Here is a 26,874-nt window from a genome sequence, read left to right on the forward strand (position 1 = left end):
CCGCCGCCGGGGACGGGGACGGTGCTGGGTCCCGCCGGGAGGTCCCTGCCTCGCCCCTCCCCTCCCGGCGCCTCGCCCGGGCAGCACAGGGGCAGCCTGGGCGCCCGCCTCATGGAGCAGGTGTGGGTGAGCCGCAGGGTCGGAGGGAGCTATTTCGGATCATGCCGTCAGGGCTGGACAGCCAGAGAGTGAATCAGGTTTGGGGGGAGAGGAGGCGAGATCTGGGGACCCTGGTGAGAACCTACTGGAACGGGCGTGGGGCCCCAGACAGTCTCCTGGGCACCCTCGATGGGGACACACAGGTGCACAGAGGCGCATAAGGGCGTGCAAGTCTGCTCCTGGCGCACACGTGCTGTCCACATGCGTGCTGACCATACACGTGTTCTCCACACAGTGCTCTCCGCACACATGCACACAGGCACGTTTCTTGGTTGCGTGATTGGATAAGGAATCTAGAACAAAGCAATTCTAAAGCCGATAGGGGCTTTCTGACATCACCCGGTCCCTTTCCTCCCAGCGCACCTCCATCCTGGGGAGCGGACCACCGAGGCTCAGGGAGTGAGGAGACGGGCCTGTCGTGTGGCTACAGTCAGGCTGGGGCGGGATGGGGTCCCAGGCGCCTGCCCTTCCTGTCATCCTTGGAGGAAGGAGAGCAGGACAGAGTGGGTGTGCATCTACACCAGAGCTCCTGCAGGGTGTCCCCTTGTCCAGCCGCTGCGGGGGAGGGTGGGTGTGGGGGGGGCCGATCCCTGGCTGCCGCGGGCTCTGCGCCAGCCTCTTCCCGCCCCACATCTGCTTCTGTGCTCCTGTGCCCGCAGCTGAAGGAGTGTGAGCTCCTCAGGCAGAGCCAGGAGGGGAAGCACCTGCAGAACTCGCTGAGACACCCTGCGGGGACCCCGGCGGCCGGGCACCAGGAGAAGGAGGGCTGGGGGCCGAGCCACAAGGAGGCCACCATGGAGCTGCTCCGGGTGAAGGACCGGGCCATCGAGCTGGAGCGGAACGTGAGTCGCTGCCCCGCCCCGTCGCGCAGGCCATCCCCCTCCTCATCCTGGTGACACACCTCACGGGAAAGGACACCGGGTGTAGAATCTGCTGGCCTACCCCGGTCTAGCTGGACTCCTCTTGGTGTGTCCTGGCAGCTCCTGGGAGCTCTGGGTTCCTTCAGCCTTCCTCACGTAAGGGCGCAGTCACATTTCCGCTCGGTGACCTGCCCTCCCCTGCCCTTCAGACCTGGCCGGTCGCTCGCACGCCGGACTCTTTCCATCCCACTGTGCCGGGGTCGGCAAGCCAGGCCTGGCGCCTGCTCCTGTGAGAAGGTTTTATTGGAACAGACGTGCCCTCGGTTTACCTGTCGTGTGGGCAGGGCTAAGTGGTGGGGTAGAGACCACAGAGCTGGCACCCAAAATATTTACTATCTGGCCCTTCGCAGAAAAAACTCAGCCAGTGTATGTGTGAACCCCTGATTTTATTCCACCACCTGACGGCGAGAAAGCTGAGACAGTCTGAGGCTTGACCAAGGGCCCATGCTAGTGCGGTAGCCCATGGAACCTGGCGACCCCCGTGCCCTGGCTCCTGGCCAGGTGGTGGCAGATGGGAGGTCTTGGTCAGCCTCCTGGAGCACGAGCCACCTCATTGGCCGCGAGCAGCTCACCGAGACGCACTCTCGGGTGTTCACCAGGAAACTAAGGAAAGCAGAGCAAGGCCGCGCTTGCCTCTGCCTCACACTCACTCACTCCAGTTCCGGCAGAATCCCCTTCATGGGTGTTCTTTCTGTCTTGAAAGCACATACCCCCAAATAGGTGTGTTTTTCCCAATTGTGTGGGGTTTTTTTTCCAAGAGAGAAGTCTCTCACCTGGAGGACGCAGGCTTTGGCCCCCAAAGCATCCATTTGGAGGATTCCTTACAACTCAAGTACGTTTGCCATTTGCCAGGGGGTGTCTGACGGTCTCGTGCTTCCCCCTAGAACGCGGCCCTGCAGGCCGAGAAGCAGCTGCTCAGGGACCAGCTGCAGCACCTGGAGACCCAGAACGTGGCCTTCAGCAGCCAGATCCTGACGCTGCAGAAGCAGAGCGCCTTCCTGCAGGAGCACAACACCACTCTGCAGACCCAGACGGCCAAGCTGCAGGTGATGCGCAGGGCAGAGCACGGGGGTTGGGGTTCCGTGCGTCCTGTTGGGAACAGGCTCATTGGAAACGGGTGCGTCGCCTCAGGGCCTTTGACGGTGGCGATGGTTGGTGAGCCGGGTTCCGTGAGGGAGCATATGGCAGCGGCCCCGTCTGTTTCCCAGTCTCCTCCTGGAAACGTGCTTAGGGATGACTTGGAAAGGAGTCTCTGGGGTCGACTACGTTTGGCTCAAGAGTTGACCAGGCTTCTTTGCTGTCGGGCCCGTCGGAACCTTTTTAAAGCTACTGTGGGTCTTTCATCTCCACCAGGGAAGTCGGGTGTGAAGGGGCTCCTGGGCTGGCGACAGCATTGAGCAGAACTGGGCCACACAGGTTAGGGCGTTGGTTAATAGTTATGTTAACAGATGTGGGAACACACGTGATCGTTTATTAATGCCATGCCCGAGAAAAGTGTTTGAAAATATGTAACTCGGGGTCAGGGACAGTAAACAGGAAGCCGTTTGGCAAGGAGATTGGGATTTGTTCTGTTAAAATAGGGTCTTCGTTGGTAGTTTCGTTTTTGTTGTCTTGTTGCTGTTGTCGTGTCTTTGTCTGGCTTTGACATCAGGGTAATTCTGGCCTCAGAATGAGTTAGGACGGGTTTCTTCCTCTTCAGTTTCCTGATGGTTTTGGATGTTGGATGGTTCTGTAAATAGCAGGTTAAATTGGTTGGTCGTGTTGTTCAGATTTTCTGATTTTCTATGTATTTAACTTCTCATAGGCTTTTAACAGTCGTCCAGGAGGGCACCCAAGGTGCTTATCCAGAGAAAGGGCATGATTGGCCCAAAGAAGGTCACATGTGTGGGGAGGGCCGCAGACTCAGTTTAGCACCATATGATGGTCCGAGTCTGCCGGACTATCCCCTCAGGCAGGGCCGGGAGGGGGAGCACCTGCAGAACTCGCTGAGACACCCTGCGGGGACCTGGGTGGCGGGTCACTAGGAGGAGGACTGGGGGCCGAGCCACAAGGAGAAGGAGGGCTGGGCCCTTCCCAGCGCAGTTCCTTACGTGCTGGTAGAACTGTCCTCCGCACGGCTGGGGTCCGCCTGCCCTGAGGGTCCCTGCTCTTTTGGTGTCTGCACTTGCCCTACTCATCGCCTCCTCCCTCCGGGCAGGTGGAGAACTCCACCCTGAGCTCCCAGAGCGCCTCGCTCACCGCGCAGTACACGCTGCTCCAGAACCAGCAGGCGGCCAAGGAGAGCGAGCATGAGAGCCTGCAGAAGCAGCAGGAGCAGCTGGCGGCCGCCCACGAGGCCCTGCTGCAAGACCACGCGCGCCTGGGCGCACTCCACGAGCACCTGTCTGTGGAGCACGAGGCCCTCCTCGGCCAGCACAGCCGCCTGAAGACGCTGCACCGGTCCCTGGAGCTGGAGCACAATGCCCTCGGAGAGAGGTGCGTGCCGGGCTCCCCCAGGCTCCCGTCCCCCTTTGCTCTGGCCCCTCGTGGTTCCCCTGGATCTGCTGCTTCACAGGAGAGAAGTGAATGGAACGTCCCCCTCAGCGATGTGGGGTGGGTGCAGCTGGAGGCTGAGGGGCAGGAGGGTCCCCGAGGGGAGAAGGGTGTGCCCAGCTGATCCCGGCTCAGGGAAACCATGTGTCAGCATTGGGGTCCCTGCTCCCCTGGGGACTCGTGCCCCCTCTTCCTCTTCCCTCCAACCAAGAACAAGGTGGGACGTTCACCACAGCGGCCGATGTACAGGGACGTGCCTTGCCAGCTTCCAGGCCTTTTCTTCCTTGTCAAAGACTCAGAGTCTGGGCTTTTTTTTTAAATTTTGGAAACTTTTGAATATATGGTCATGGTTCCCCGTGGGGTAACGGAGGGAGGCTGCTTTGACAGGGACTAGAAGGGACCCTAGAGACACGTCGGGTGGAAGGAGGGGGACTTGGCTCCGGGACCGGAGGAGACCCCCAGAGCTGGCCCAGTGTCTGTCCCATCTGCCATCCTCCCGTTCTCTGTCTGGCTCCGCTCCCTGCCCATCCCCGCCGCCCTCAGCTCTGCAGAGAGAAGCCGCTCCTGGAGGCTGTGCAGTCTCCTGGGGGGTCCGTTCCGAGCGGGTGTTTTCCTCCTCAGGCACGAGGACCTGCTGAAGCACAAGGCGGAGCTGGAGGAGCTGGAGAAGGTACTGACCACCGAGCGGGAGGCCCTGCAGCAGGAGCAGAAGACCAGCGCCATTGCCACCAGCGAGAACCAGAGGCTGCGGCAGGAGCTTGACAGGTAACCGCCTCCGCCCCCTGCAGCGCCTCTGCCAGGTTTCATTCAGAGCAACTCACTCAGCACCCACTGAGCTGAGCTCAAGCGAGTCTCCTGGTGACGGTGTATTTTTACCAGCCCTGTCATGGTCACAGCTGGACGGTCACAAGGTAAAGGCACGCAGCTGGTGGCCGGGAGGGGAGGACTGGCGACACTGGGATGCTGCAGTGTCTAGGCCTGGTGACCTCCCCTGCACCTTGATGATGGTGATGATTGTATCGGGCGAGGGCCCCTTCATCCTCCACCGCCAGCCACCCTGTGAGGGACAGGTGCTCGGTCCCCGGCATTCACGCATTCCCTCTTGGTGAATTCACCTCCTCCCTGAAATGCACGTGAACCCCCAAATCGGCAGCCGTAGCCTTTCATGGGCCTGTCCAGAGTGGGAGATACTGGAGTCGCCGATGGGCACATTGCAGGGGAGGCTGAACAAGACCTTTGGCTCCTGCCTTGTTTCAGCTCTCACACTGCAAACCAGTGTCCCTTCTGTGGCCCACTGAGTGCCATGGAGTTCTGTTTTCGTGCTTTTCGGTGGCGATGTCGCTGTTTGAAATGGCCCCTAAGTGGAGTGCTGCAGGGCTGTCCAGTGTCCCCAAGTGCAAGTCTGCGCTGAGCCTCATGGGGAGTAAAGGAGCGGCATTTGAGACTCACAGGAAGCGGCAGGGACAGTTTCAGTGTCCACTAAATGAGTGTTCTCGGTGGTTTGATAGGACATCATACTGTGAACCATGAGAATTAACTGCGTTATTGTTATTCCTCTTTAAAAAAAAAAAACAGATGAGGAAAGAGGCTCAGTGAGATTCAATAACTTGCTCAAGTTCGTGCTCCTAGTCAGTGGCCCAGTCAGGATTCAATCCAGGTCTTGTCTCAACCCAGAGGCACGGCCACATGAAGCCTTCCTTCCCACAGCCTTGTCTAATATGTATTGGGGGCTACAGACTCAGGTGCCTCCAGGGCCAGGCAGGTCCAGCCGGTGGGGAAGGAGTGTCAGCGTCAGAGCAGACCCTGGTGGGGAACACACACCCTCTAAGGGCTGTCAGCTGGGGGGCAGACCCGGGCTGCCAGGTCATTCTTTTGTTTATGCTCCCCGCCTCCCCCCCTCCCCCCGCCTCCCAAGAAGCTAGATATCGAAATGTTGATGTGAAACTTAAAATTTTTTAAATGTTGATAAACTAATTAATTTACAAAAAAACTGTGTGAGCCAAACTGGACACATCTGTGTTCAAATTGAGTCCATGAGCCTCTGGTCATGTGAGCTTTCTAGTATAAATCGTCCCCCAGGAAACCCAGTTGGGTAATTATGATGAGATGATGATGATGATGATGATGATGATGATGATGATGATGATGATTTCAGTGGATTTACATCATACTCAGAATCTCATATTTTATTTATCTCAGGAGTTGAAATTAGAAAGGGGCTTGGAATTGGAAGAAGAGCTGGGCACAGACATAGAGTTTTCACTGTCGGTGTCCAGCAAAAATGTTCTGATTCAATGTTTTTTAAGAGTTTTAATAGGAGAACCCTTTTTTCCAAGTCGGCAGGTCCGCCAAAGCCTTACACAGAAAGGACTTTCACAGGGTGCTCTGCTGAAGAGGTGTCCGCGCCTGCCTGCCCTGTCCCCCCAGCCCACAGAAGTGACCGGGGCTGGCCTCATAGAACCCCAGCGGACCCAATGTGAAAACCGCTGATTTTGTTCAACCCTCATTCACACACGGAAAAAATTCAGAGAGGTTGTGGTTTTGATTAAGGTGCACACCTGGGACGGAGGCTGGGAGCGCTCCTCAGCCCTTGGCCCTGTGGCTCTCGCCCTCCAGGGCCAACTTCCTGCACCAGCAGCTGAAGGGGGAGTACGAGGAGCTGCACGCCCACACCAAGGAGCTGAAAACCTCGCTGAACAACGCGCAGCTGGAGGTGAACCGCTGGCAGGCCCGGTACGACGAGCTGAAGGAGGAGCACCAGAGCATGGACCTCTCGCTGACCAAGCTGGACCACCACTGCGAGGTGAGGCCGGGGCTGGTGGCTCAGGACATGGGCCTGTTCCCCGGGCGACAGAGTGGCTCAGCCAGGTGGGAAGGGGTCCTCACTGGCATCTGTGCTCCAAGACTGTGTGTGAGTGTCACACAGAGGCCGAGAGGAAGCCAGGGACATTGGAAGGGGACAAACCCCATGCCTGGAGTGGATGTGTTAGAAACACCTTTCACCTGACCTTTGCTTTTTGCAGGGTCAGGGCAGTGCATGGAAACAGCCAAGTACTGTTTCATTTCCGAACCCTCGGCTGAGCATTTTGCTGTGTGCTCACCCGTGTCCTCTCATTTATTTCTTGCAATGATGTTGTGAGCTGGGGTACCCATCCTCGTCCCTCTTAAGTAGTGGGTTGCAACCCAGTTTGTCTAAAGCCAAAGCTTGCGACTTTCCTGCTACACCAACTGGGATGATATTCTAGAGCAGGAGTTGGCCAGCCTCAACCCAAAATTCAGATCTAGCCCCCTGACCTGTTTTGACATATTTGTGAACCAGAAATAGCTTTTACAGTTTTCAGTGGTTGGGAAAAATAAAAAGAAGGATAATAATTGGTGACAAATGAAAATGATATGGCATTTAACTGTCTGTGTCCAGGAGTAAAGTTTTTTGTTGTTGTTGTTTGTTTTGTTTTTTAACACAGCCACACCCACACATGTACATTTTATCTCTGGCTGTTTTCCTGCTGTAATAACAGAGTTGAATAGCTGCAACAGAGACCACCACCCTGCCTGGAAAACTTAAAATATTTACTATCTCGCTTTTTACAGAGAAAGTGTGCTAGCCCCGCCTAGAGCAGAGATGTCCAATAGGAATATAATGCAGGCCAGCATACATAATACAACATTTTTTAAAAATTAAAGGAAACAGGTGGGATTAATTTTAGTTACATATTTTATTTAGCTGTTATATCTACAATAGCACAGGTAACCCCAAAAAGTTTATTAACGAGATTTTTAAAAAATGTTTTTGATTTCTTTTTGCGAGAGAGAGGAAGAAACATTGATGAGAGAAACATGGATCGGTTGCCTCCTGCACGCCCTCCTCCTGGGGATCGAGCCTGCAACGTAAGCATGTGCCCTGACCAGGAATCAAACCTGTGACCTGTTGATGCCTGGGACGATGCTCAACCAACTGAGCCACGCCAGCTGGACAGCTTATTAATGAGATGTTTTCAAATTGTTAAATCCCCAGAACCTGTTGTATACCTTTGCACTTACGGCACGTCTCAGCTCAGACCGGCTGCGTGTTCAGTGCTCAGTGGCCACGTGGCCAGTGGCTGCCTGAGTGGACGGTGCACTTGGCCGTCCCCGTGGCATTGGCTGTGTTGGTCATTCCCACGGGACACCGGAACGGCCCTCTTTGTGCACGTGGCCTTTTTCTTCTGGAAGTCGGTTCCCCGCAGTGGGACCGGGGCGCGTGGTGTCTGAGACGTTGTCCGTGTGTGTTTTAGCTGCTCTCCCGCCTCAAGGGGAACTTGGAGGAAGAAAATCATCACCTCGTGAGCCAGATCCAGATGTTGAATGAGCAGAACCAGAGGCTTCTAGAGCAGAACATGGAGAACAAGGACCAGTACCACGAGGAGCAGAAGCAGTACATGTAAGGGGTGTGGGCTGCCCTGTCCACGAAGGGGTCCTGGCTTCCAGCCCCACGCCTGGGCCTCGACATTCTGGGCAGAGCCCCCTGTCGCACTGGTGTCCCAAGGGAAGGGGTCAGACCATCTTCCCAGCACATCCTCCGTTCATTTTCCTGGAATGGTGCTAGATTTCTGCAGGTAGGGGTGGTTGGCTTTTCAAAGATACAGCCCACTGTCAGATGGTTCTTAATCTGCTTTTGGATTCAGTTCAGATTTAAAAATATGATGGCGGTAGAGTGGTGCCTAGGGAAGGAATTCAGATTGCGGGCCAAGCCCTTTCTGTGTGTTTTCCCTTAACAGGCTGGAGAGAGGGTCGTTGGTGCACCCTGGTTGTCCTCCCTCTGCCGACATGACACATTCCTGGCTTTGGCGTAGGCCCTGCGAGGTGCACAGAACCAGTGACCTGGTGGCCAGGAACTAGTAGGCGTGATGGGATGTGAGCAGAGCTGTGTGCACGGCAGACAGATGTTGAGGAGCTTCATAGAGGCCTAGAAGGAAGCATGGTGGTGGGAGTTGGGGTGCTGCTGCTGACCCGGATGGGGACAGGGCTGGCCGGTGCAGGGACATGGAGCACGGGTGGTCTGGATGCAGGGAAGGGGCAGGCAGTGGCAGGAGGGAGGCTGCAGCAGGCGGCGCTCAGCTGGGGAAGGCGCCCATGCCCAGCTAAGGAGTCGGGTTCACTGGGAAGTGAGTGTTTATGGGAAGCTGGTCTACAGGCCTCGGAGCTGCCAGGAAGGAGGGCGGGAGGAAGGGCCTTGGTGTTGGAAGCCTTGTGGTTGGAAGCCCAGTAACCCGAGATGCATCTTGTGGGCCCAGGGTGGTCTTCCCCCCTTGGTGCTGTGCTGCGGGACTGTCCTTCCTTGTGGTCAGGAATGGCTGGCCATGGGGGACAGAGGGACTTGGTCACAGTGAACCTGGGGCACTGTCCCAGCTCCCCGGGTAGCGGGGCGGGGCTGCTTTACTGTTCTCTTGGATTCTTCTGCTCGTCTACAGGTGGTTGCACCAACCCAGGATGGTTCACGTGGAAAGCCACACTGTAGTTTTGGGGTAGAAATGACTGTGGCCTGAAGTTGGCTCTCTGTGACGCAGCGGGTAAAAATTACCAGCAGAGGTTGGACAGGTGCCAACTAGAAGGGTCAGGGCCTGGTGCCCAGGGGGTGATCTGATGATGGTTTTGCATTAGACAGGCCTGCAGGAGGCCAGGGAGATGGCAGGCTTGCTGAGCCTGCTCCGAGCGGAGTCTTCCCCAGTCCTGAGAGGGTTGTGGTGCCTGCCCTCCGTGAGTTTGTGCGTCTAGGGGTGGAGGGTTGGTCAGAGCCAGACAGGAAAGCGCTCTAGCGTAAGGCCAAGCAGCACGGCGGTGGGAAGAGAACAACACAGACTAGAACAGCGCCAAGGCAGCGCAGGGTGGTCAGGGGCCTAGCAGTTGGCGAGCCATCACTTTTCACGGGCTCCTCACTTCACGGTGAACTCTCGGTAAAGCCCTGGTATTAGGTGGGACCTCGGCAGCTTCATGGCCGAAGGAGCCTGAGCAGCTGCCTCGATCGGAGGACGCATTTTCGAGCCAGGAAACCAGGATCTGAGCTGTCAGGGCCACAAGGACAAGGGGCCAGAACAGGACAGGAGCTGGCGGCCAGTGGGGGGCGCTTGTCCCCCGACTCTGGGACAAGGCAAAACCAAAGCATGCCATGCAGTCTGTTTCAGGAAGGCCAGGCTCCCTCTCCCAGTGAGCAGGGGTGCCCTCCAGCAGCCCCAGGGTTGCGAGGTGTCTCTGGTCCTTTCTGTGTTTGTGAAAATGTGAACTGATTGCCAACAGAAATGAAGAGATTTTTGCTTGCCAACCTGGGTTTCTGGAACCTTCTGGAAAAGCGTTCAGAAGTTCCACCACATCTAAAGCCGCGCTCGGTTTGCAGGGCCTGCGTTCAGTCCCACGTGGCACCCTGCGCTCCCTCTGGTCCTTCCAGGCCCGCTTTGCTCCTTATCTTCTCTGTCGGCCCCCGGAAGGCTTTGAGTTCGCTTCCGTGGCAGTGTTACCAGAAACCCAGCATTGGAACGGGCCGAGGTCAGAGGTCTGACTTTGCTAAATTGACTTTTTCTTTTAAATATATTTTATTCATTTTCTACAGAGAGGAAGGGAGAGGCATAGAGAGTTAGAAACATCGATGAGAGAGAAACATCGATCAGCTGCCTCCTGCACATCCCACTGGGGATATGCCTGCAACCAAGGTACATGCCCTTGACCGGAATCGAACCTGGGACCCTTGAGTCCGCAGGCCGACGCTCTATCCACTGAGCCAAACCGGTCAGGGCTAAACTGACTTTTTTAACCTTAGTGCCCTTCTACCTCCCTGAGGGCAGCCCTCTCCCCTCACTAAAGGTGTCGCTCGTCTGTGCCCGCAGGAGCCAGCCTTGCCCTGTGTCGGGCCCCGAGTGCCCAACATCCTGAGTTGAGCTGGCCGGAAAGCCCTCCAGGTTTCCGAGCTTGGGTTTCAGGGGGTTGGGGGTTTGTTCTCCTAAAATGATGCTCAGCCTGATCCTCGGTGCTTCAGCAGGTCTCCCTCCCTCACATATTAGGTTCCCGGAGCCACATCACGTGCTTCCGTCCCCATGTTCCCCCTCGGCGATCACGACCGTCAATGAGCACCGTGATGTCTGAGTCCCAGAAAAATGCCCCTCTGGGCCAGGTCCCAGGTTGGGCCGATGTTTTATTTTTAAAAACCAAATTGTTTTTTCTTTCTTTTCTATTTACAGAGACAAATTAAATGCCTTGCAGAGACAAAAGGAAAAACTGGAAGAAAAAATCATGGATCAGTACAAGTTCTACGATCCTGCTCCCAAGAAGTGAGTTGATTTAATGGCAGTAACTTTCACGAGTGGGGAAAGCTGTAGCATCTAGCGCAGTGACCAGTTTGTTGGGCCCGCACCTTCCCCTCTATGGCAGGTCCGCTGTGCGCAGGTCTCCCAGCACTGAAAGAATTTAGAGTTTCTTTCGGGCCCGCCGTCCGTACTCAGTGTTATCCTATGAGGGACGGCGAAGGCCAGCTGCCATGTCCTGTTGAAGGGGCAGAGAGTCTGTGGTTTACAGCCACTAAAGCAGGACTATCAGGCTGTGTCTCCAGGTTTCAGGACCTAGAAAGCCATGTTTCTGTTTTGGGAAGGAAGCGTGGGCTGGACTCCTGGGCCGGCACCCATGGCCTTCAGTCACAGAAACCTCTTGGTCTTCCCTACCTTCCTCTGGAGTCTCTACACCCCAGGGTGGTTCACAAACACGTTCCCTTCTGCAGAGCAGCAGCCCCGGTGGAGGGCCGGCTTGGTCCCTGTGGCTGCCGGCCTCCTCCGTGCAGCAGGGCTTCCCTGACGCGGGCCTGAGCCCCAGGAGCTGGGCCTTCAGCGTGTCCAGTCCCAGCCCAGCCTTGAGGTCATATCACCATGAATCCTGCAAGGGCTCTCTGTTGGCATCACCGAAGCACAGAATTTCCCACCTTCCGCCTGACCCTTCGGTTGACAGGGAAATGAGGCATCGATGAGGAAATGAGTTTGTGAGAGCGCGGTGCTGTTCTGTGGCAGGGCCAGGACTAGAACCCACGTGTGGTTCTTGTGACATTCGAATGCCTCCGTTTCTGGTTAGCTGCAGCGTATTACCCTTTAACGTCACTGTTTTTAATTCAGGTGGCCCACTCTGCCCTGCCCTGTTCCCCCTCACCCAGACTCCTCAATACCGGGAATGGGCAAAGTATGCCAGCCCATGTCACCCATTATTAACTCTGGCTGAAAATGAGGAGGTCCCTCACTCTTCCTGAAAACGGCATTTTGATGGAAAAGTGCCAGTGAACATAGATCAGCACAGCACCTCTCCCTGCACTTCACAGCCATCAGGAGCTGAGAGGTGTATTTGAAGTTCAGTTTCCCGAGAGGCTAGTGTGGGTTCCTGCCACAATGAACGCTTCTACCATCCCTACCACAGCTGCAAACTGTTCCTGAGCCCCACATCCGGTGATCGTGGTGCTGCCGGGGTCCAACCCCAGTGGGTCCAGGGGTCCCCAAAGGTGTGGACGGAGTCGGCGAAGAAGGAATGACACGGAGGCAGCGTTCAGTTGATCATCATAGCCGGGTTCTCTTGTCAGGGTCTCCTGCCAAATTCTGGTCTGGATCTCCAGCGAAGTTCTGGCTAGGATCTCCAGCCAGGTTCTGTGTCCATGTTCTCTTGCTAGGTTCTCCAGCCAGGTTCTCCAGATTCTCCAGCCAGGTTCTGTAGCCATGTTCCCTCGCTAGGTTCTCCAGCCAGGTTCTGTCCAGGTTCTCCAGCCAGGTTCAGTCACCAGGTTCTGTAGCCACGTTCTAGTCAGGTTCTCTTGCCAATTTCTGTAGTCAGGTTCAGTCCGGGATCTTTTGCCATGTTCTCTCGCTAGGTTCTGTCTCTAGGTTCTGAGGCCAGTTTCTGTCCAGGATCTTTTGCCATGTTCTCTCCAGCGAAGTTCTTCTGTCTCTAGAGAACGTTCTGTGTAGGTTCTGTCTCTCTCTCTGTGTCTCCTAAGTTCTGTCTGCTGTTGTCTTGTTTCAACTGTATTTATACCAGTTGATTCCAATCCTATCAATCTCTATTCCAAAGGTTAGGGCGTTTCTTATCTCCATTCCAGGGAGTAAAGATTATGTAGCTTAAGCATGATTGTTTGTAGTTGAAGTGATTAACTACCCGCCTGGCACTTAGTTAAGGAGTTTCATCCCCTCCCTGACTTCAGGGAAAAATTCCTACCTGGGGAAACAACCTTTCTAGGAGAGGCATCCCCTCCCTGACTTCAGGGAAAAATTCCTACCTGGGGAAACAACCTTTCTTGGAGAGGTGACCTTGGTTAAAACACACAGCGCTAAGGGGAGCAAACATATTAAGAACAGTATGCCATATATGCCAGGTCCTTTGAAACAGCAAGGATGGACCGGCTCCCGGCAGTGGTGCTGGCGAAGAGCACCAACCTTCTGAACCCCAAATTAACGGCCACTTCCCCGGCTGGTGATGGCAATCCCAGCTTGTGTCGGCGCACCCAGTGCCTACCGGAGGGGCAGCGAGGGTTGGCTGTGTCCTAAAAATCTACTTTTAATAGGAAAAACCACTGGATTGGAGCCAAAGCCTTAGTCAAATTAATCAAACCAAAGAAAGAGGGTCCCAGAGAACGACCGAAGTCAACCACAGACAGCCCTCCCTGGCCGCTGGAGTCCTCAGACGCGGCCTCGCCCAGTGCTGCTCAGCCTCCAAAATCGCAGCCGGAGCCCCCGGAGGCCACGCCATCATGCTCGAACTGGGTGGAAGAACGAGACACCACCAGTGTGCCTGTGGGAAAAGGTAAGAGGGTGACCGGGCTGCAGGCGGGCAATGAAGGGGAGGACCTCAGGTCTCCCTCGTGGACAGGGCAGCACCAATGAGATGGCGTGCTGGGTGTGCACACGTGTGTAGGCGCCTGAAGGGGGTGTGCTCCCCCCTTAGGTATGTGAACAGCCAAATAGAAAATATAAACCCACTTCAGTGATGTGGTAGTTTCGTCCCAGAACAATTTAGTTCCTTTAGCACGAGAAGCCTCGCCCATCACATACAGGTGGTGGGTCCTGGAATGTCCAGAGCAGATCTCCATACAGTTACCACAGAGAGAGCCCAATAGGGTAAGTTTTGGGGTTTCCTTGTATCTGCCAGGCCTGGGATAAGCCATTTCTGGAGGGAGATCCTGGTGCATTTAACACGTAATGGACACGTGCAAGGTCTTCAGCACGGCCTCGGGGGCTGAGCTCTCTGTCCCTCTGAAAAGCAGGTGCGGTTCTCTTCTCCCACCTTCCTGGCCTTGAGTCCTCCCAGCAGGGGGCGCTGTACCTGGACAATTAGGCCTGGGGTGGGAGTGAGCCAGAGGTTCCAAAATGGGTTTCTAGTTGATGTGCTGCATGTTTCATCGGATCTAAGAGGCTGGCAGTTGTAAGCTGTATGACTATGTGATCATAGAAAGGAAATGAATGGGTGGTGGCAGTGACTATTTTGTCAGAATTGCCACCTCGCCGACAGTGATGCGAGAGATGCTCGAAGCTGCATCCTGACTGCAGAGATGTAAGGTTTGGGGGTGAAATGTGCATCTTACAATTAATTAAACAAAGCCATCGTCTTAAACGTGGTTTCGTCTTCAAATTCACGTTTAAATATTGTATACATTATTTACCTACAAACCTGCCCAACAAGCCTCCTGAGAAAGTAAATTTTATGAAGGACACTAGGGCTTTCTGAGGACCAGGGCCGTGCCTGAGACTCGTGTGCTCTCAGCGGCTGGCGTCACAGTAGCTGACAGGGCCCAGGGCCTGTGCCAAGCCGCCTTCTGAGTGTGATGTGTGCACAAGCCTCTCCAGGTGGCAGTCACCACTTCCAGTCCCGGTGTGTCACTAGAGGCTAAAATGAGGTGTGCACACGCATGCCCACTGTTTGGGGACTAGTGCTTGCATGCCCAGTCTTTACAGCAGGTGAATTAGGTCAAAAGCTCACGTGCAGGGAAATGATCATGAAGCTTTCATACTGGCTCCTTAAATGTTGTGACATTTACCACCTCAACTTGTGTTATTGTCTAAGTTGACTTAATGACTATAATCAGCCTAATGGAGTTGGCAAACCTTTCAGAGAAAAAAATGCTTGACTGATCCAAACTGTCGTTGGGGTCCATGAATGAGCAGGTCAGTGGTAAATGTGAGTAACGGCAGCCGTGCAATGGTGCTTCCTGGGCTCAGCACCCTTTAGGCAGTTGGCCCGCTCTGTCTATCGCCTTTGGTTCTAACTGCCGGGTGAGGTCGGCACCATTCCTGTCCCCTGTTCAGAGCTGGGAAAGTGAGGTTTGCCAGGGTTAAGCACTGGCCCTGAGAGTAAGTGTTGGAACTGGGATCCGAACCCGGGTCTGACGGATACGGGGCCTGAACTTTAACCCCTGTGAGCACTGCCTGCACTTCAAGCTGCTTTGGTCCCTGAAGATGCTGAGCCCGCCTGGGGCCCCAGCATTGAGTAGTGGGTCCTTATCCTGTGGTGGGAGCTGTGGTCAGCAGGTGGCGCTGTGGGGAAAGAAGTAACCGAGGTTCCTCTATGGCTGTGGTTCTCAACCTTGGCTCATTCATGGACCCAAACGACAGTTCGGATCAGTCAAGCATTAGAATCACCTGGGAATCTTTTTAAAATCCTGATTTCTGGGCCCCATCCTCCGGAAATTCTGTTTCTTTGTTACTAATGTTGTAGCCCCACCCCATAACAAAGAAACAGAATTTCCGGAGGATGGGGCCCAGAAATCAGAATTTTAAAGATTCCCAGGTGATTCTAATGTGCAGCCAAGGTTGTGAACCGCTGCTCTATGAACTTGAATCCTTAATCAGAAATCAGGTGAATCAGTTATGTTCACATACATGACATGCTCAGAAAGTTAGACCAATTGTCTGCTCTGGTCAGACTAGAATTTAAAGGCCATGAAGGGGAGGTTTAGAGTAGAGGATGCGTAGGGCTCTAAATGGGAATAATTCTTGATGGAGAGGGTGTTTGGGTATCAAAAGGGTATTTTCATTATCTTCAAACTCATCCTGCCAGAAGAGGTTATTTGGGTGTAAGAGAATTATTAGTGAAGAGTTGGCGTAGGCTGTTTCATTACCGCCGGCCAGGAACATACCATGTGTCCCAAGGTCTTTGAACAGGAGCAGGAGTTAGTGTGTGGGAGCCACGTTGTCAGGAACCTGTCATTAAAATGGATGAATAAGAAATGCCAGGTCCTAAATTAATAAACATCCTTGTTTAATAATTTAACACATTGAAACTGAAAAATGGTCTAACACATCGTCTCCTAGAGCAATAGAGACTTCTCCTCATGTGCTAAGTAAAGCATTGGCACAAGGGTGCCACTGAATTAACTAAATGGAGTCGGAGCCTAAATGATTCACCGAGTCCTGATTCGGGTTGTGCCGTGGGTATTGTTTCCATCTCTCCTGGGCTGGACAGGATTCTGATTCCCAAGAACGTTCAGCTAATGTAGCGTCATTTGTTATTGTTCATTTCATTTATTGCTGTTTTGTGTTTTTTTTCCTTTCTCTCTTGGGTTATCCGGGGGACAACAATTTAGCAACTCGGTGCAAAAAGAGTCCCTTTTTGAGAAGCAAAAGCAAGGACAAAGACAAGTCTCCAACAGCCCCCCCGGCTTTCTCTAAACGCCTGCGGTTCTGGTCTTCCTCTGACATCCCACCCGCCTCTAACTACCCTCTCCCTTTCTCAGAAATTGGAGATTTCTAACCCTTTCCCTTCATCAGTGCCTTCATCATGTACCCTCCGTCATTTCTGAAATTCAAACAAACAAACAAAAAACAGTACCTAAAGGCCAGATGACCCATAGTGGACCCCTCCTCCTGACCCCAATTCCAAGCCAAGCTTAAAACAGCCAACGTGGATTCTGATTTCAAAAGAGAAGATAAGTTGTGACACCCTCCGGACGGTACTCCAGCGCAGCGCAGTGTTAGGGGAGCCTCGGGACAGCCACGCACAGGCCCGTGGCCAGGATGCCCGTGCCCAGTGAGTCCCCTGGCTGAGTGCTGCCCGCTCCCGCACCTGCAGGCTTGTATGTCATGCCGTGTGTCACGCAGAACTGATCAGCTGTCGCTATGCTTCCTAAAACGTACGGCCTCTGTAAAGACTTATTTTTAAGCAGCTGCATTTCAAACCGCTGCCCTTTTCCCCACTTCCCTTGTCGGAGCAGGGGATCGTTGGCTTGTGCAGATAAGTCCCTTTTTAGATGTGTTCTATGTTCTGAAGAATTTATTGCTGCACTCAAGCATTTTGAATAATTGGATGGGTGTTGCTGAGCCAGGGTTCAGCCCGGAGTGCCGTTTTAGGGCTGAGCTACGGTCCTCTGACGTCTTGGATGCTGCTGTGAGGGCAGCAGTGGACAGACAGAACATCAGCTCCCAGTCAGCCGGGAGCCGGGAGCGCTGGTCCACAGAGGCCTTTAGCTACTGCCTTGCTCTCTGTCTTCAGCCATCCTTGTGCCATCTCCATGCGTTTGCCATGTCTGTATCACCTCTGTGATCGCTTACATATTTCCCCTCGAATCGACTCCTGGTTTCCATTTAACTTTATTTTAAAAGGAAAGATGATTATCGGTACTGTAAATGGAAAACCAGTATCGCCATGGAAACAAGGTAATCATCAACGTAAATCCCTGACTACCGCACTGTTCAGTCAGTTGATGTGGCACTGACTTCGTCTCGTGCACCTGCTCTGGTTCCTGGGCGGCCACGTCCTGGTCCTCTGCCTGTCTTCCCAGCATGCGTTGGAAGTGTGTGGTTTCTCTGCCATTGCTGCTGTTGGCTCATCTCCGCCTCTCCTCTGCTCCTCATGTTCACTTCATGCAGTGGCTGCCTGTCCGATTCATTCCACCCGCCTTGAATCTTGCTTCTCATCAAGGTTACCTTTCAGAATCCAAAAGTTCTCTTGGTTTGAAGTCGTAAGACTTGGGTGCTTCACACTTGACCGTGAGTCCAGACATTGGCTGAGGGTCGGGGGTCAGGTCCTGGGCGAGTGTGGAGACGGGTCAGAATCCCGACAGTGGACACGGCTCTGGGTCCACGCCCTTGGGCGGCCTGGAGCAGGACGCTGTGCAGAACAGCCTTGTCCTAATGCTTCCAGAACTCCACCCACATTAACTTTTCAGTTGTATTTGGAGAGCCCATCCCCCTTTCCTACTAAGAGGTCGTTGAAGATCTTTTAGGTTTTTTTCCCAGTGTTGTTTTTTTTTAAAATTAGGATTTTATTTAACTTTGACAAGAATATATTAGTATGTTCACGGTAGGAAATTCAGAGATTGCAGAAAAGTGCAAAATACAAGGTAAAAATCTTCCTTGCGGTGATGAAGACTTCTTACACAAATGGTGGTTAGGGTGGCAATAAACAACTTTCTCAGATCACAAGGGTACACATCCTGGACCTTGAGGGCCCAGGCCACAGGTCTGGAGTGGCCCTGAGCAGACATCAGCCAGGGTCTTTTTAAATCAGGGATTTGAGTGCCAGTGTTACCCAGCGGGTGGGCCCAGTCGCTAACGTGTTCGACTTTTAGCAGCGTTTTGTGGAGCCTCTTGAGTTGGTCCTTTGCTAGTATTTTCTCCCAGCTTCTGGGGCTCGAACTGTGATCCATGGTGAGAGCGAGGGCCGGCCTCCCGGGGCCTCCAGCTCAGGCCCTCCCGTCCCCACCACAGCCCGTGAGACGCGCAGCCCAGCTTTCGTCCCTGTGCTCCGTGTGCCCTGCTGCCGCTGCTTCTAGGCCCCGGTGTGAGCACCCCACCTTGGCATGGGATGTTGCAGCCCCAGTACTCACTGTCCTCCTCTGCCCCAGGCCCTGGGGACCTAGTACCAAAGCGAGGGTCGCCACACGGAGGCAGCCTTGACCGCACGGATGCCTCCGCTGAGCCAGCCTCCAAGCCCTGGCCGTCAGAGCCGGGCTCCCGGGCCTGTTCATCCTCAGCCGTCACTACAGCTCCTTCCAGCTCCACCCCCATCTCCCGGCACCCAGGCCGCACCCAAGGTGAGTCACGGGTCCCTTAGAACCGAGAGGGATGAGCTTCTGGGGCCGGGGTCCTTCCGAAGAGCCTGGCTCTCGGGCGGGGGGGCCTCTCAGACTGAGAGGTGGTCAGCAGGTTGGTGAAGCTGTGGACAGGCTTGGCCTCCCTCGGACACAGGTTCAGACCTCAGCTCTGCCCACGGCGGTGTGACTTTGGCGGATAACTCCACCCTCTGGAGGCCTGGGCCTAAGCCGCTCACAGGAAAGCCCTAGAACCCCCCACCACTGCTCAGAATCGGTGGCACCAAGTAGCTCCCGAACAGAGGTGAACCAGAGCTTGGGCTAAAATCCGGCAACGTTCGAGGTTTATTCTCCTGGGAGGAGACTTGACAGGGTCTCTGAACTGGAGGTCGGTTGGTAGAGTGGAGAGCAGGTGTCCTCACTGAAAAACAAGGGGGTTCGGGGAAGGATTGACAGGTTGGGTGTCTCCAGGATGCCAGTAGCCATGGCGTCCGCACCTTAGACGTGTTAATACAATCCTTCAAGGCATCTGATTAGTGGGAGACGTTCCCAGCAGAGCAGTCGGGTCACATCTTGCCAGGGGAGGCCTGTGAGAGTTCAGGACCCCGACACCTAAGGAGAGCCCGCAATGCCAGAGACAAAGGGATGTGAGGGCACCGAGTCAGCGGTCACTGGGCAGAGACTTGCACTTTGAAACGCCCGTCGTTAGCATCAGAGCAAGCGAAGTTGCACGCTCTCGTGAAACCAGCAGGATGCTATAAAAAGGAACATTCGCGGGGAGAGCACTTGGAAATTTTAAATACTTAACAGAAAGGGAAAATGACACAACACTGAAAAAGAGATTCAGTTCATAGCTTAGAGATGGAAATATCTGAATACAGCGGAAAGAGCTGGCAATGATGGCCCGGCGTGTTAGAAATTAACGAGAACAAGAAGGGTTATTATTTTTCACGATCGTACCATCCACTGCACCCTGGACGCCATGGCATGCATAACCCTGGTTTGACAAGCCGAGCAAAGACAGGGTCCCTGCCCTCAGGGCTGCCTGGGTCGGCCTCAGGGCCTGGCCCCTTGTTTACAAATCAGAAACACCCTCAGAATCTGAGTTGAGTAAGCACTGGGCAGCCAGGCGGCCCTTCTATGCTCCTGGCCAGACACAGAGGGCAGCCACTTACTGTTGGGCGTCCGGGGAGCTGTGCCCTGTGCCGGCCAGGCAGCATGGTCCAGGTGGGCAGTCAGCAGACGGCCTCCGTCCCCCAGGCTCAAGCAGGAGCCGGGAGCACCACATCCCGTCGGATTTCCAGCGGCCAGTGTGGCTCCAGGCCTGGTCCTCCAGGCTGACCACGGGCTGTCTCGGCTTGGATCCCACCCTGAGCCAGAGCCCACACCTGTTCAGATGCCTGCGGAGCCTGCCCACAGGCCTGTCACACCGCACACCCAGCACTGCCCACAGCGACTCCCTGGCAGCCCAGTGCTCACGCTCAGGTGGACGCAGAACTGTGGCAAAGGGGAGACCCTGGTGTCATTTGGAGGGGATCCAGGGCTGCTGTCAGCAAGAATCTAGCAGGTTTGAGGCACAGGGCAGCTTAGTCCTTCTCAGGAAAGAGCAGTGACTGGTGGCCCTTGGGTTCCGGGCTGTGTCTGGTGAGGAGCTGCCAGTTCAGGGCTCAGTCTCTAGGGAATCCGCATCCTCCCTCCGCTGGTGGGTTCTTTGCTTTCCCTTCCTCCAGCCACGGGAGAGACCAGGCCCTGGGAGAGAATTGCTCGCAGGCCCCCTGCTTCTGGTGCAGCTCGCCCTGGAGTGGGGGAGGGGCTCCCGGGATACTGAGTCTCCGCTGCTTCTGCTGCATTGCCCTTGGGCCAGGACGCTGCTGCTTTCATTCAGAGTCCCAGGCATTGCACCTGCGGAAGCATGATTTAACGTTGAGTCAAATAGAGTCCGGAGGATGAGGCTGTGTCGGCAGGAGAAATAGGGGGAGAGATAGTACAGGCAGGTCCTAAGGGCACGGTCCACACGTCCCTCCCTCCCTCCCTCCAGGAGCTGGACACAACCATGACGCAGGGGCTGGGCCAGAGTCAGAGGTGGCTGTCTGGCAAGAGGCCCAGGTTCCCCCTGGATGTTCCAGGTCCCCTGACTCACAGCTGTATGTTCTCCGCAGGCTATCACTCAGATGACAGCCTCGGTGAGCGGTCCCTGGAGCTCGAGTTCGCCAACCACAGGCAGCAGCACGGTGAGTGGGCGGTGCGTGGTGCCCTTCAGCCTGGGTTCTACGACAGAACCCTGTTTCCATCAACTGTGCTTGTCCTTCAAGCTAAGGTCTGTGTGCAAATCTCATACACAAAGGAGGTGAAAGTGGAGGTGTTATGCTGGAGTGGGAACGGGGGACCCACAGCTCCTCGACACTCCTTCCCTGCCTCCCCTAGGGGCGGAAGCATGCAGCTCCTGCTTACATCCCTCCAGTGATGGGGAACTCACTACCTATCACGTGTTCTGTTCCTGGAGGCTCTGACTCCCCTGGCTTGAAGGGAGGCCTAGTGACCCCTGCAGACGACACTGATTGCAGGGGGCTGGCTCTACTGTCCTCACCTGGATTTTAGTGCCCAGAGCAGCTCCCAGTGGCAAATCTCACCTTAGAAAGTGTTAGAAACACGGGCCTCCGACTGAGGCCTGGTGGAAGTTTCCGCGGAAGGGATACCAGCCTTCTCAAAAAGCGAGCACTTCCTTCCCTCCTGAGGGTCCCGCACCCGCTCGGGCACAGACGTCATTGTGCACACGTGGAGGTGCACACACTGCGTGTCCTGGCCCCGCCCTCACCAGGGGGCCCTGTGCTGGTCTAGGCACAGTGTTCCCACGTGTGTTCCAGAAAGATCCATGCGGCAGTAAGGGTGGGCTTCCCCCCACCCCCCCAACCCTTCGCTTTCCCAGAGCGGCCCTTTTTGAATCTGGACTGGAGGTCTGCATGAGATTTCCTTTGTTAACAAAATTGTGTGAGGCCACAGCCCCCACCTCACAGACAGAGATGTTACAAGTTGCCGTTCTGCACAGCCCACTGCCCTCTGTGCACGGGCCTAGCACTCAGTGAGGCTGGACCCCTCCGGGGGGCGTCGGGGGAATCCCCGGGCCTGTCCTCCCGGGGGCTTTCCTGGACTGTGGCAGAGTCGCTTTGTGATGCAGTTGTTGTCCGATTGGATGGTTTAGTCTGGGTTAGACTGGTCATCGGCCCTGCAGTTAAGCGTTGCCATTTCCTTCAGGGTCCCGGCCAAGCAGCTTGGAGAGCAGCAGGAATGCGTCCAGTGACAGCTCACCTCTCAGCCTGAAGGGTAAGCCAGCCTTCCCTCCTGGGCACTTTTCAGTGCACTTGGATCTCCGCTCTGAGCTGGTGTTATTTGTGTAACTTAAAAAATACAGTTAGCAAGGTTCTCGGAAGCATGATGCGTTTGCATGCATAGGGCCACGTCATTCTGTTCACAGCTTAGGCCTGGGAGTTTTAACAGATTTGGGTTCAAATTTCTTCTCCACTGACCAGCTCCGGGCACCTGGCGAGCCACCCATCCTCCGAGTCTGAGCTCCTTGAGCTTCCGGATGGGGACGACGCCAGTGGTTATGTCCATAGGGGTCAGAGGACACGGGGTGACTGGTTCCTTTACAGCAGTGGTTCTCAACCTTCTTGGCCCTTTAAATACAGTTCCTCATGTGACCCAGCCATAAACTTATTTTCATTGCTACTTCATAACTGTAATGTTGCTACTGTTACGAATCGTAATGTAAATATCTGATCTGCAGGATGGTCTTAGGCGACCCCTGCAAAAGGGTCGTTCGACCGCCAAAGGGGTCGTGACCCACAGGTTGAGAACTGCTGCTTTACAGTGTTTACAGTTCGTTTAATGGTGCAGAATACGGTCTGTCTACACTGTTTGAAGAGTGATCTAGTGCGTTGCCTTACAGCTGTTGATAATTGAAGCTTGAGCAGAAGCTTTCCACTTCTTTCCCAAGTTATTTTGTTTTTAAATGCCAGCGTGAACTTCTAAAGAATTCCGGAATGTCCTTGACGTCCACAATGCCAGCTGGGGTTCCCAGGCAGGGCTCTGTTCCGTGAGCTGCAGGCAGCACGGAGCCCACGGGAGGCAGGCGAGCGAGAGTGGGAGACTGACGTGTGCCCTCTGTGTCCCCTCGCCCTGACACCAGGCTCCTCCGACCCGCTCCACCGCAGGCCCGAGAGCTTCAGCAGTGGGGACCTGATCCCCAGCAGGGACACAGCCACTCTGCCCCGCGACGCCGGCGCCCCAGGACGCACTGCCCTCGGCCGCCAGGAGTACCCGCCACCCCGGAACGGGCCTCTCCCCCAGGAGTGCATCCAGAAGAGGGGCGCGGCCCAGCCCCAGGCCTGGGTGCGGCCCTGCGCCTCCCCGAGCAGGGAGATGGTCACCCTGGAGGAGTTCCTGGAGGAAAGCAACCGGGGCTCCCCCACCGCTGTGAGTGACCCGGAGCTCTCTTCCCTCGCTCCCCCTTCCCTCGCTCCCCTCAGATGGACGGGCACCAGGGCACCAGAGGCAGAGACCTTGACAGCAAAGTCACAGAGAGGGATGGGGCCGGGGCAGCGCAGCCTGGCTGCAGAGCTGGCTTAGATGGGGGAGCACAGCCCCTAGCCAGAAAATGACCGTGCGCTGGCCGCCAGCCCAGACCTGGGAGGCTGTTTTCTCCATCCGACATGAGCGGCGGAACGTAATGCCAGCAGGAGAGTGGGAGGTGTGTGCCCACCCCTGGAGCATCCCTGCAGGGGGCCCGGCGCCCACGTGCAGTTAGGATCTCCCGCTCGGGGTGTGGCAGAGCTCGGAGCACCCGCTGACCCTGACTCTTCACTGGCAGAGGTTTCTCAGGGAAGGGCCAGCTGGTAAACGTTTCAGGCCGTGCAGTCTCTGCTGCAAACTCCACTCGGCCGCTGGGGCAGGTGGCGGGCCAAGGCGTCTATCCATGAAAGTTTTTAATCATTTAAAAATGTGAAAACCATCCTTCGCTCACAGGCCAGAGCGGCGAGCTGGAGTTGGCTCGCAGCGTGAGCTTGTTGAGCGCCGCTCTGCAGTTCTGGCCTGAACGGCAGCGGCCGTCGGAAACCCTCGTGTCTCGGGGTGGCGTTCCTGACGCTGCACGTGCGCCGTGTAGTCTGTGTGACTTCCTGCACGAGCTGTTGGGTTCCTGCTCGGATGAAGTTACAGTTGAGAGCCTGGGAGGATTGTAGGGCCCCGGTAATTCTGTCTCGTTCTCCTTAAACTTACACAGTTGAACTTTCTCTGGCCACATAGTAAATCCTACGGCCTGCTTTGGTAGAGCCCAGTGACACAGAATACAAACTACTTATTCAGTCGATGTTTATTGAGCAGGACTACATGTTAGGCAGCACGCATGATGCCTGCTCTCAGAGACACCAGGTAAACTAGTTCATCAGCAAATTTCATCACATACTTGCTTGGTGCCTAGTCTGGTGATTGGCCCTGAAAGGAAGTATATGCATGGCCTCTACCCTCCCGCCATTTCTGTTTCTATCTGCAAAGCACTATGCCAGGGGCTGGAGAGAAACAAAAGCCCTGCCCTCACTACGTTCACAGTCTGATGCTGAGGTTCTCAAACTCGGGCGGGTGTCATGCTCCCCTGGGCTGCCTGGACACAGGCTGGACCCCAGAATTTCTGCCTCAGGAGCTCTGGGGTGGGGCTTCCCTAGAATCTGCATTATGACCAACTTCCCAGACATTGCCCTATCTTTCTCAGCCTAAATGGGACCAAAACAACCTCACTGTAGGAGTTGGTTGTGGAAGCTGATGCTCAGCTCCTGAGATCCACTCCACCTTCCTCCACAGCGTGTCCCTTGTCTGCCCCCCAACTAACCTGACGCCTCCCCCCTTCCCCTGAGCAGGCCTGAAGGAAATGGTAGTCACAACAGTGCCCACACTCAACACCTCCACTCCCTGAGTGTTGTTGGCTGGGAGGGGGTGGAGGGGGTGTCATAAGAGGGGGCCCAATGGGTGGCCAGAGAGGGTGGACTCATGCAGATGGGTGCCAAAGATTTAGAAAGGATGAGAGAGGAGACGGCTGCAGAGTCGGACAGCTGTGGGTTCAAATCCCCGATCTGCCACTCTCCAGATGTGGGACCTGCTGGACCTCTGTCCGCAGTTGCCTTGCCTAGGAAAGGTGGTTTCAATCCAGCCTTGCACGGTTGCTTTGAGGATTGAATGAGTTGGGCGGTTGTCTTTGTTCTGCGCGTCCCCAGTTGTACCTGTGGTTTCTAGCATCGGGCCTGGCCCCTGGGAAGCAGTTGGTAAGTGGTCCCTGTTGATATTAATGACCACAGGTCTTCCTGTGCGAACGCCCAGGATGTGTGACTCCTAACTAGCACGTAAAGCAGCAGAGGGTGTCTCTCAGGTTCAGTGTCCAGATGTCTTCACGGGCCATCTGGCAAGTGCAGGGGGCTCCTGGGTTGCTGAGCCGTCCCGAGACTGACGCCGCCTGACACGGTTCTAGCGGCCGGGGCCTGCCTCCTTCCCCCGGTGAACGCTGACTCATCTTCCGCGTGCTCTCCCTTCCTTGCCTCTTCTCGTGGCCCCTCACCTCAGGAGACACCATGAGGCTCCCCCAGGCCGGGAGGCGCTGGCCGGGGCTGCAGTTACCAGAGCAGGGTCAGGCCTGTGCTTCTGGCTCTGCCTGCCCAGCGTGGTGAGGAAGGACGCTGGTTCTCTGGCCAGGGAAGCCCAGCCGGGCACCTGCTCAGCCGGAGGAACAGCGTGAAGGCAACAGTGGCAGGCGGCCACCCACGGCTCAGCCCTGCACTCCCCTTGGGGGCCCGCCTCGCTCGTTCCCACCACCGCCTTTCTCGGATCAGGAGAAAGGTTGCAACTGCAAAAGGCATTGTTTTTGTTTTTTTCATTTCTTTTTCTGAAGTTTTGTTGTCAATATACAGGAAGACAATGGATTTTTGCACCTTGGTTTTGTATCCTGCAACTTGACTGTATTTGTTTATTGTTTCTAACAGTTTTTTTATTTTTTTTTTATTTTTTATTGATTAAGATATTACATATGTGTACCCTCTACCCCCCCCCCCCCCGCTCATCCCCTCACCCCCCCCCCCCCGTTGTCCGTGTCCATTGGTTAGGCCTATATGCCTGCATGTAAGTCCTTTGGTTGATCTTTCCCCCTTACCCCCACCCTCCCCTACCTTCCCTCCAAGGCCCGACAGTCCAATCAATGCCTCTCCGTCTCTGGATCAGTCCTTGTTCATCAGTTTATGTTGTTCATTATATTCCACAAATGAGTGAGATCCTGTGGTATTTATCTGCTCTCCAGTTCCATCCATGCTGTGGCAAATGGTAAGAGTTCCTTTTTCTTCTTCCTCTTCTTAAAGAATACCTTTCAGCATTTCATATAATGCTGGTTTGGTGGTGATGAACTCCTTTAGCTTTTTCTTATCCGTGAAGCTCTTTATCTGACCTTCCATTCTGAATGATAGCTTTGCTGGATAAAGTAATCTTGGTTGTAGGTTCTTTTTTTTTTTAATATATTTTATTGATTTTTTACAGAGAGGAAGGGAGAGAGAGATAGAGAGTTAGAAACATCGATGGGAGAGAAACATCGATCAGCCACCTCCTGCACATCTCCTACTGGGGATGTGCCCTTCAATTCTGAATGATAGCTTTGCTGGGTAAAGTAATCTTGGTTGCAGGTTCTTGCTATTCATCTCTTTGAATATTTCTTGCCACTCCCTTCTGGCCTGCATGGTTTCTGTTGAGAAATCAGCTGACAGTCGAATGGGTACTCCCTTGTAGGTAACTGACTGTCTTTCTCTTGCTGCTTTTAAGATTCTCTCTTTATCTTTTGCTCTTGGCATTTTAATTATGATGTGTCTTGGTGTGGTCCTCTTTGGATTCCTTTTGTTTGGGGTTCTCTGCGCTTCCTGGACTTGTAGGTCCATTTCTTTCACCAGGTGGGGGAAGTTTTCTGTCATTATTTCTTCAAAAAGGTTTTCAATATCTTGCCCTCTCTCTCCTTCTGGTACCCCTATAATTCTGATGTTGGTACGCTTGAAGCTGTCCCAGAGGTTCCTTACACTGTCTTCATATTTTTTGAATCTCTTTTCTTTTTTCTTTTTCGGTTGGGTATTTTTTGTTTCTTTGTATTTCAAATCTTTGACTTGATTCTTGGGATCCTCTTGTCTGCTGTTGGATCTCTGTAAATTATTCTTTATTTCAGTCAGTGTATGC

The 26,874-nt window shown here is 54.6% G+C and overlaps 1 protein-coding gene across 3 annotated transcripts in view; it reads left to right on the forward strand.

The window, feature by feature from the left end:
- CCDC88C (coiled-coil domain containing 88C) overlaps window positions 1-26,874 on the forward strand; it is a gene marked incomplete at both ends in the record, with an annotated part of 111,260 nt that overhangs the window by 76,474 nt on the left and 7,912 nt on the right. For 2 of the 3 annotated variants that reach the window (XM_081099746.1, XM_081099747.1), the window contains 12 exons: window positions 819-1,001; window positions 1,964-2,125; window positions 3,277-3,554; window positions 4,233-4,376; window positions 6,228-6,414; window positions 7,886-8,031; window positions 10,820-10,909; window positions 13,168-13,406; window positions 18,442-18,630; window positions 20,787-20,858; window positions 21,880-21,948; window positions 22,814-23,100. In XM_081099746.1, the coding sequence (XP_080955872.1) occupies window positions 819-1,001; window positions 1,964-2,125; window positions 3,277-3,554; window positions 4,233-4,376; window positions 6,228-6,414; window positions 7,886-8,031; window positions 10,820-10,909; window positions 13,168-13,406; window positions 18,442-18,630; window positions 20,787-20,858; window positions 21,880-21,948; window positions 22,814-23,100 (2,046 nt within the window). The remainder of the gene's footprint in view (window positions 1-818; window positions 1,002-1,963; window positions 2,126-3,276; window positions 3,555-4,232; window positions 4,377-6,227; window positions 6,415-7,885; window positions 8,032-10,819; window positions 10,910-13,167; window positions 13,407-18,441; window positions 18,631-20,786; window positions 20,859-21,879; window positions 21,949-22,813; window positions 23,101-26,874) is intronic. The other variant, XM_081099748.1, reaches the window with a different exon arrangement.

This window comes from Myotis nattereri (assembly GCF_964212035.1).
Source record: "Myotis nattereri genome assembly, chromosome: 1".
Classification (NCBI taxonomy): domain Eukaryota; kingdom Metazoa; phylum Chordata; class Mammalia; order Chiroptera; family Vespertilionidae; genus Myotis; species Myotis nattereri.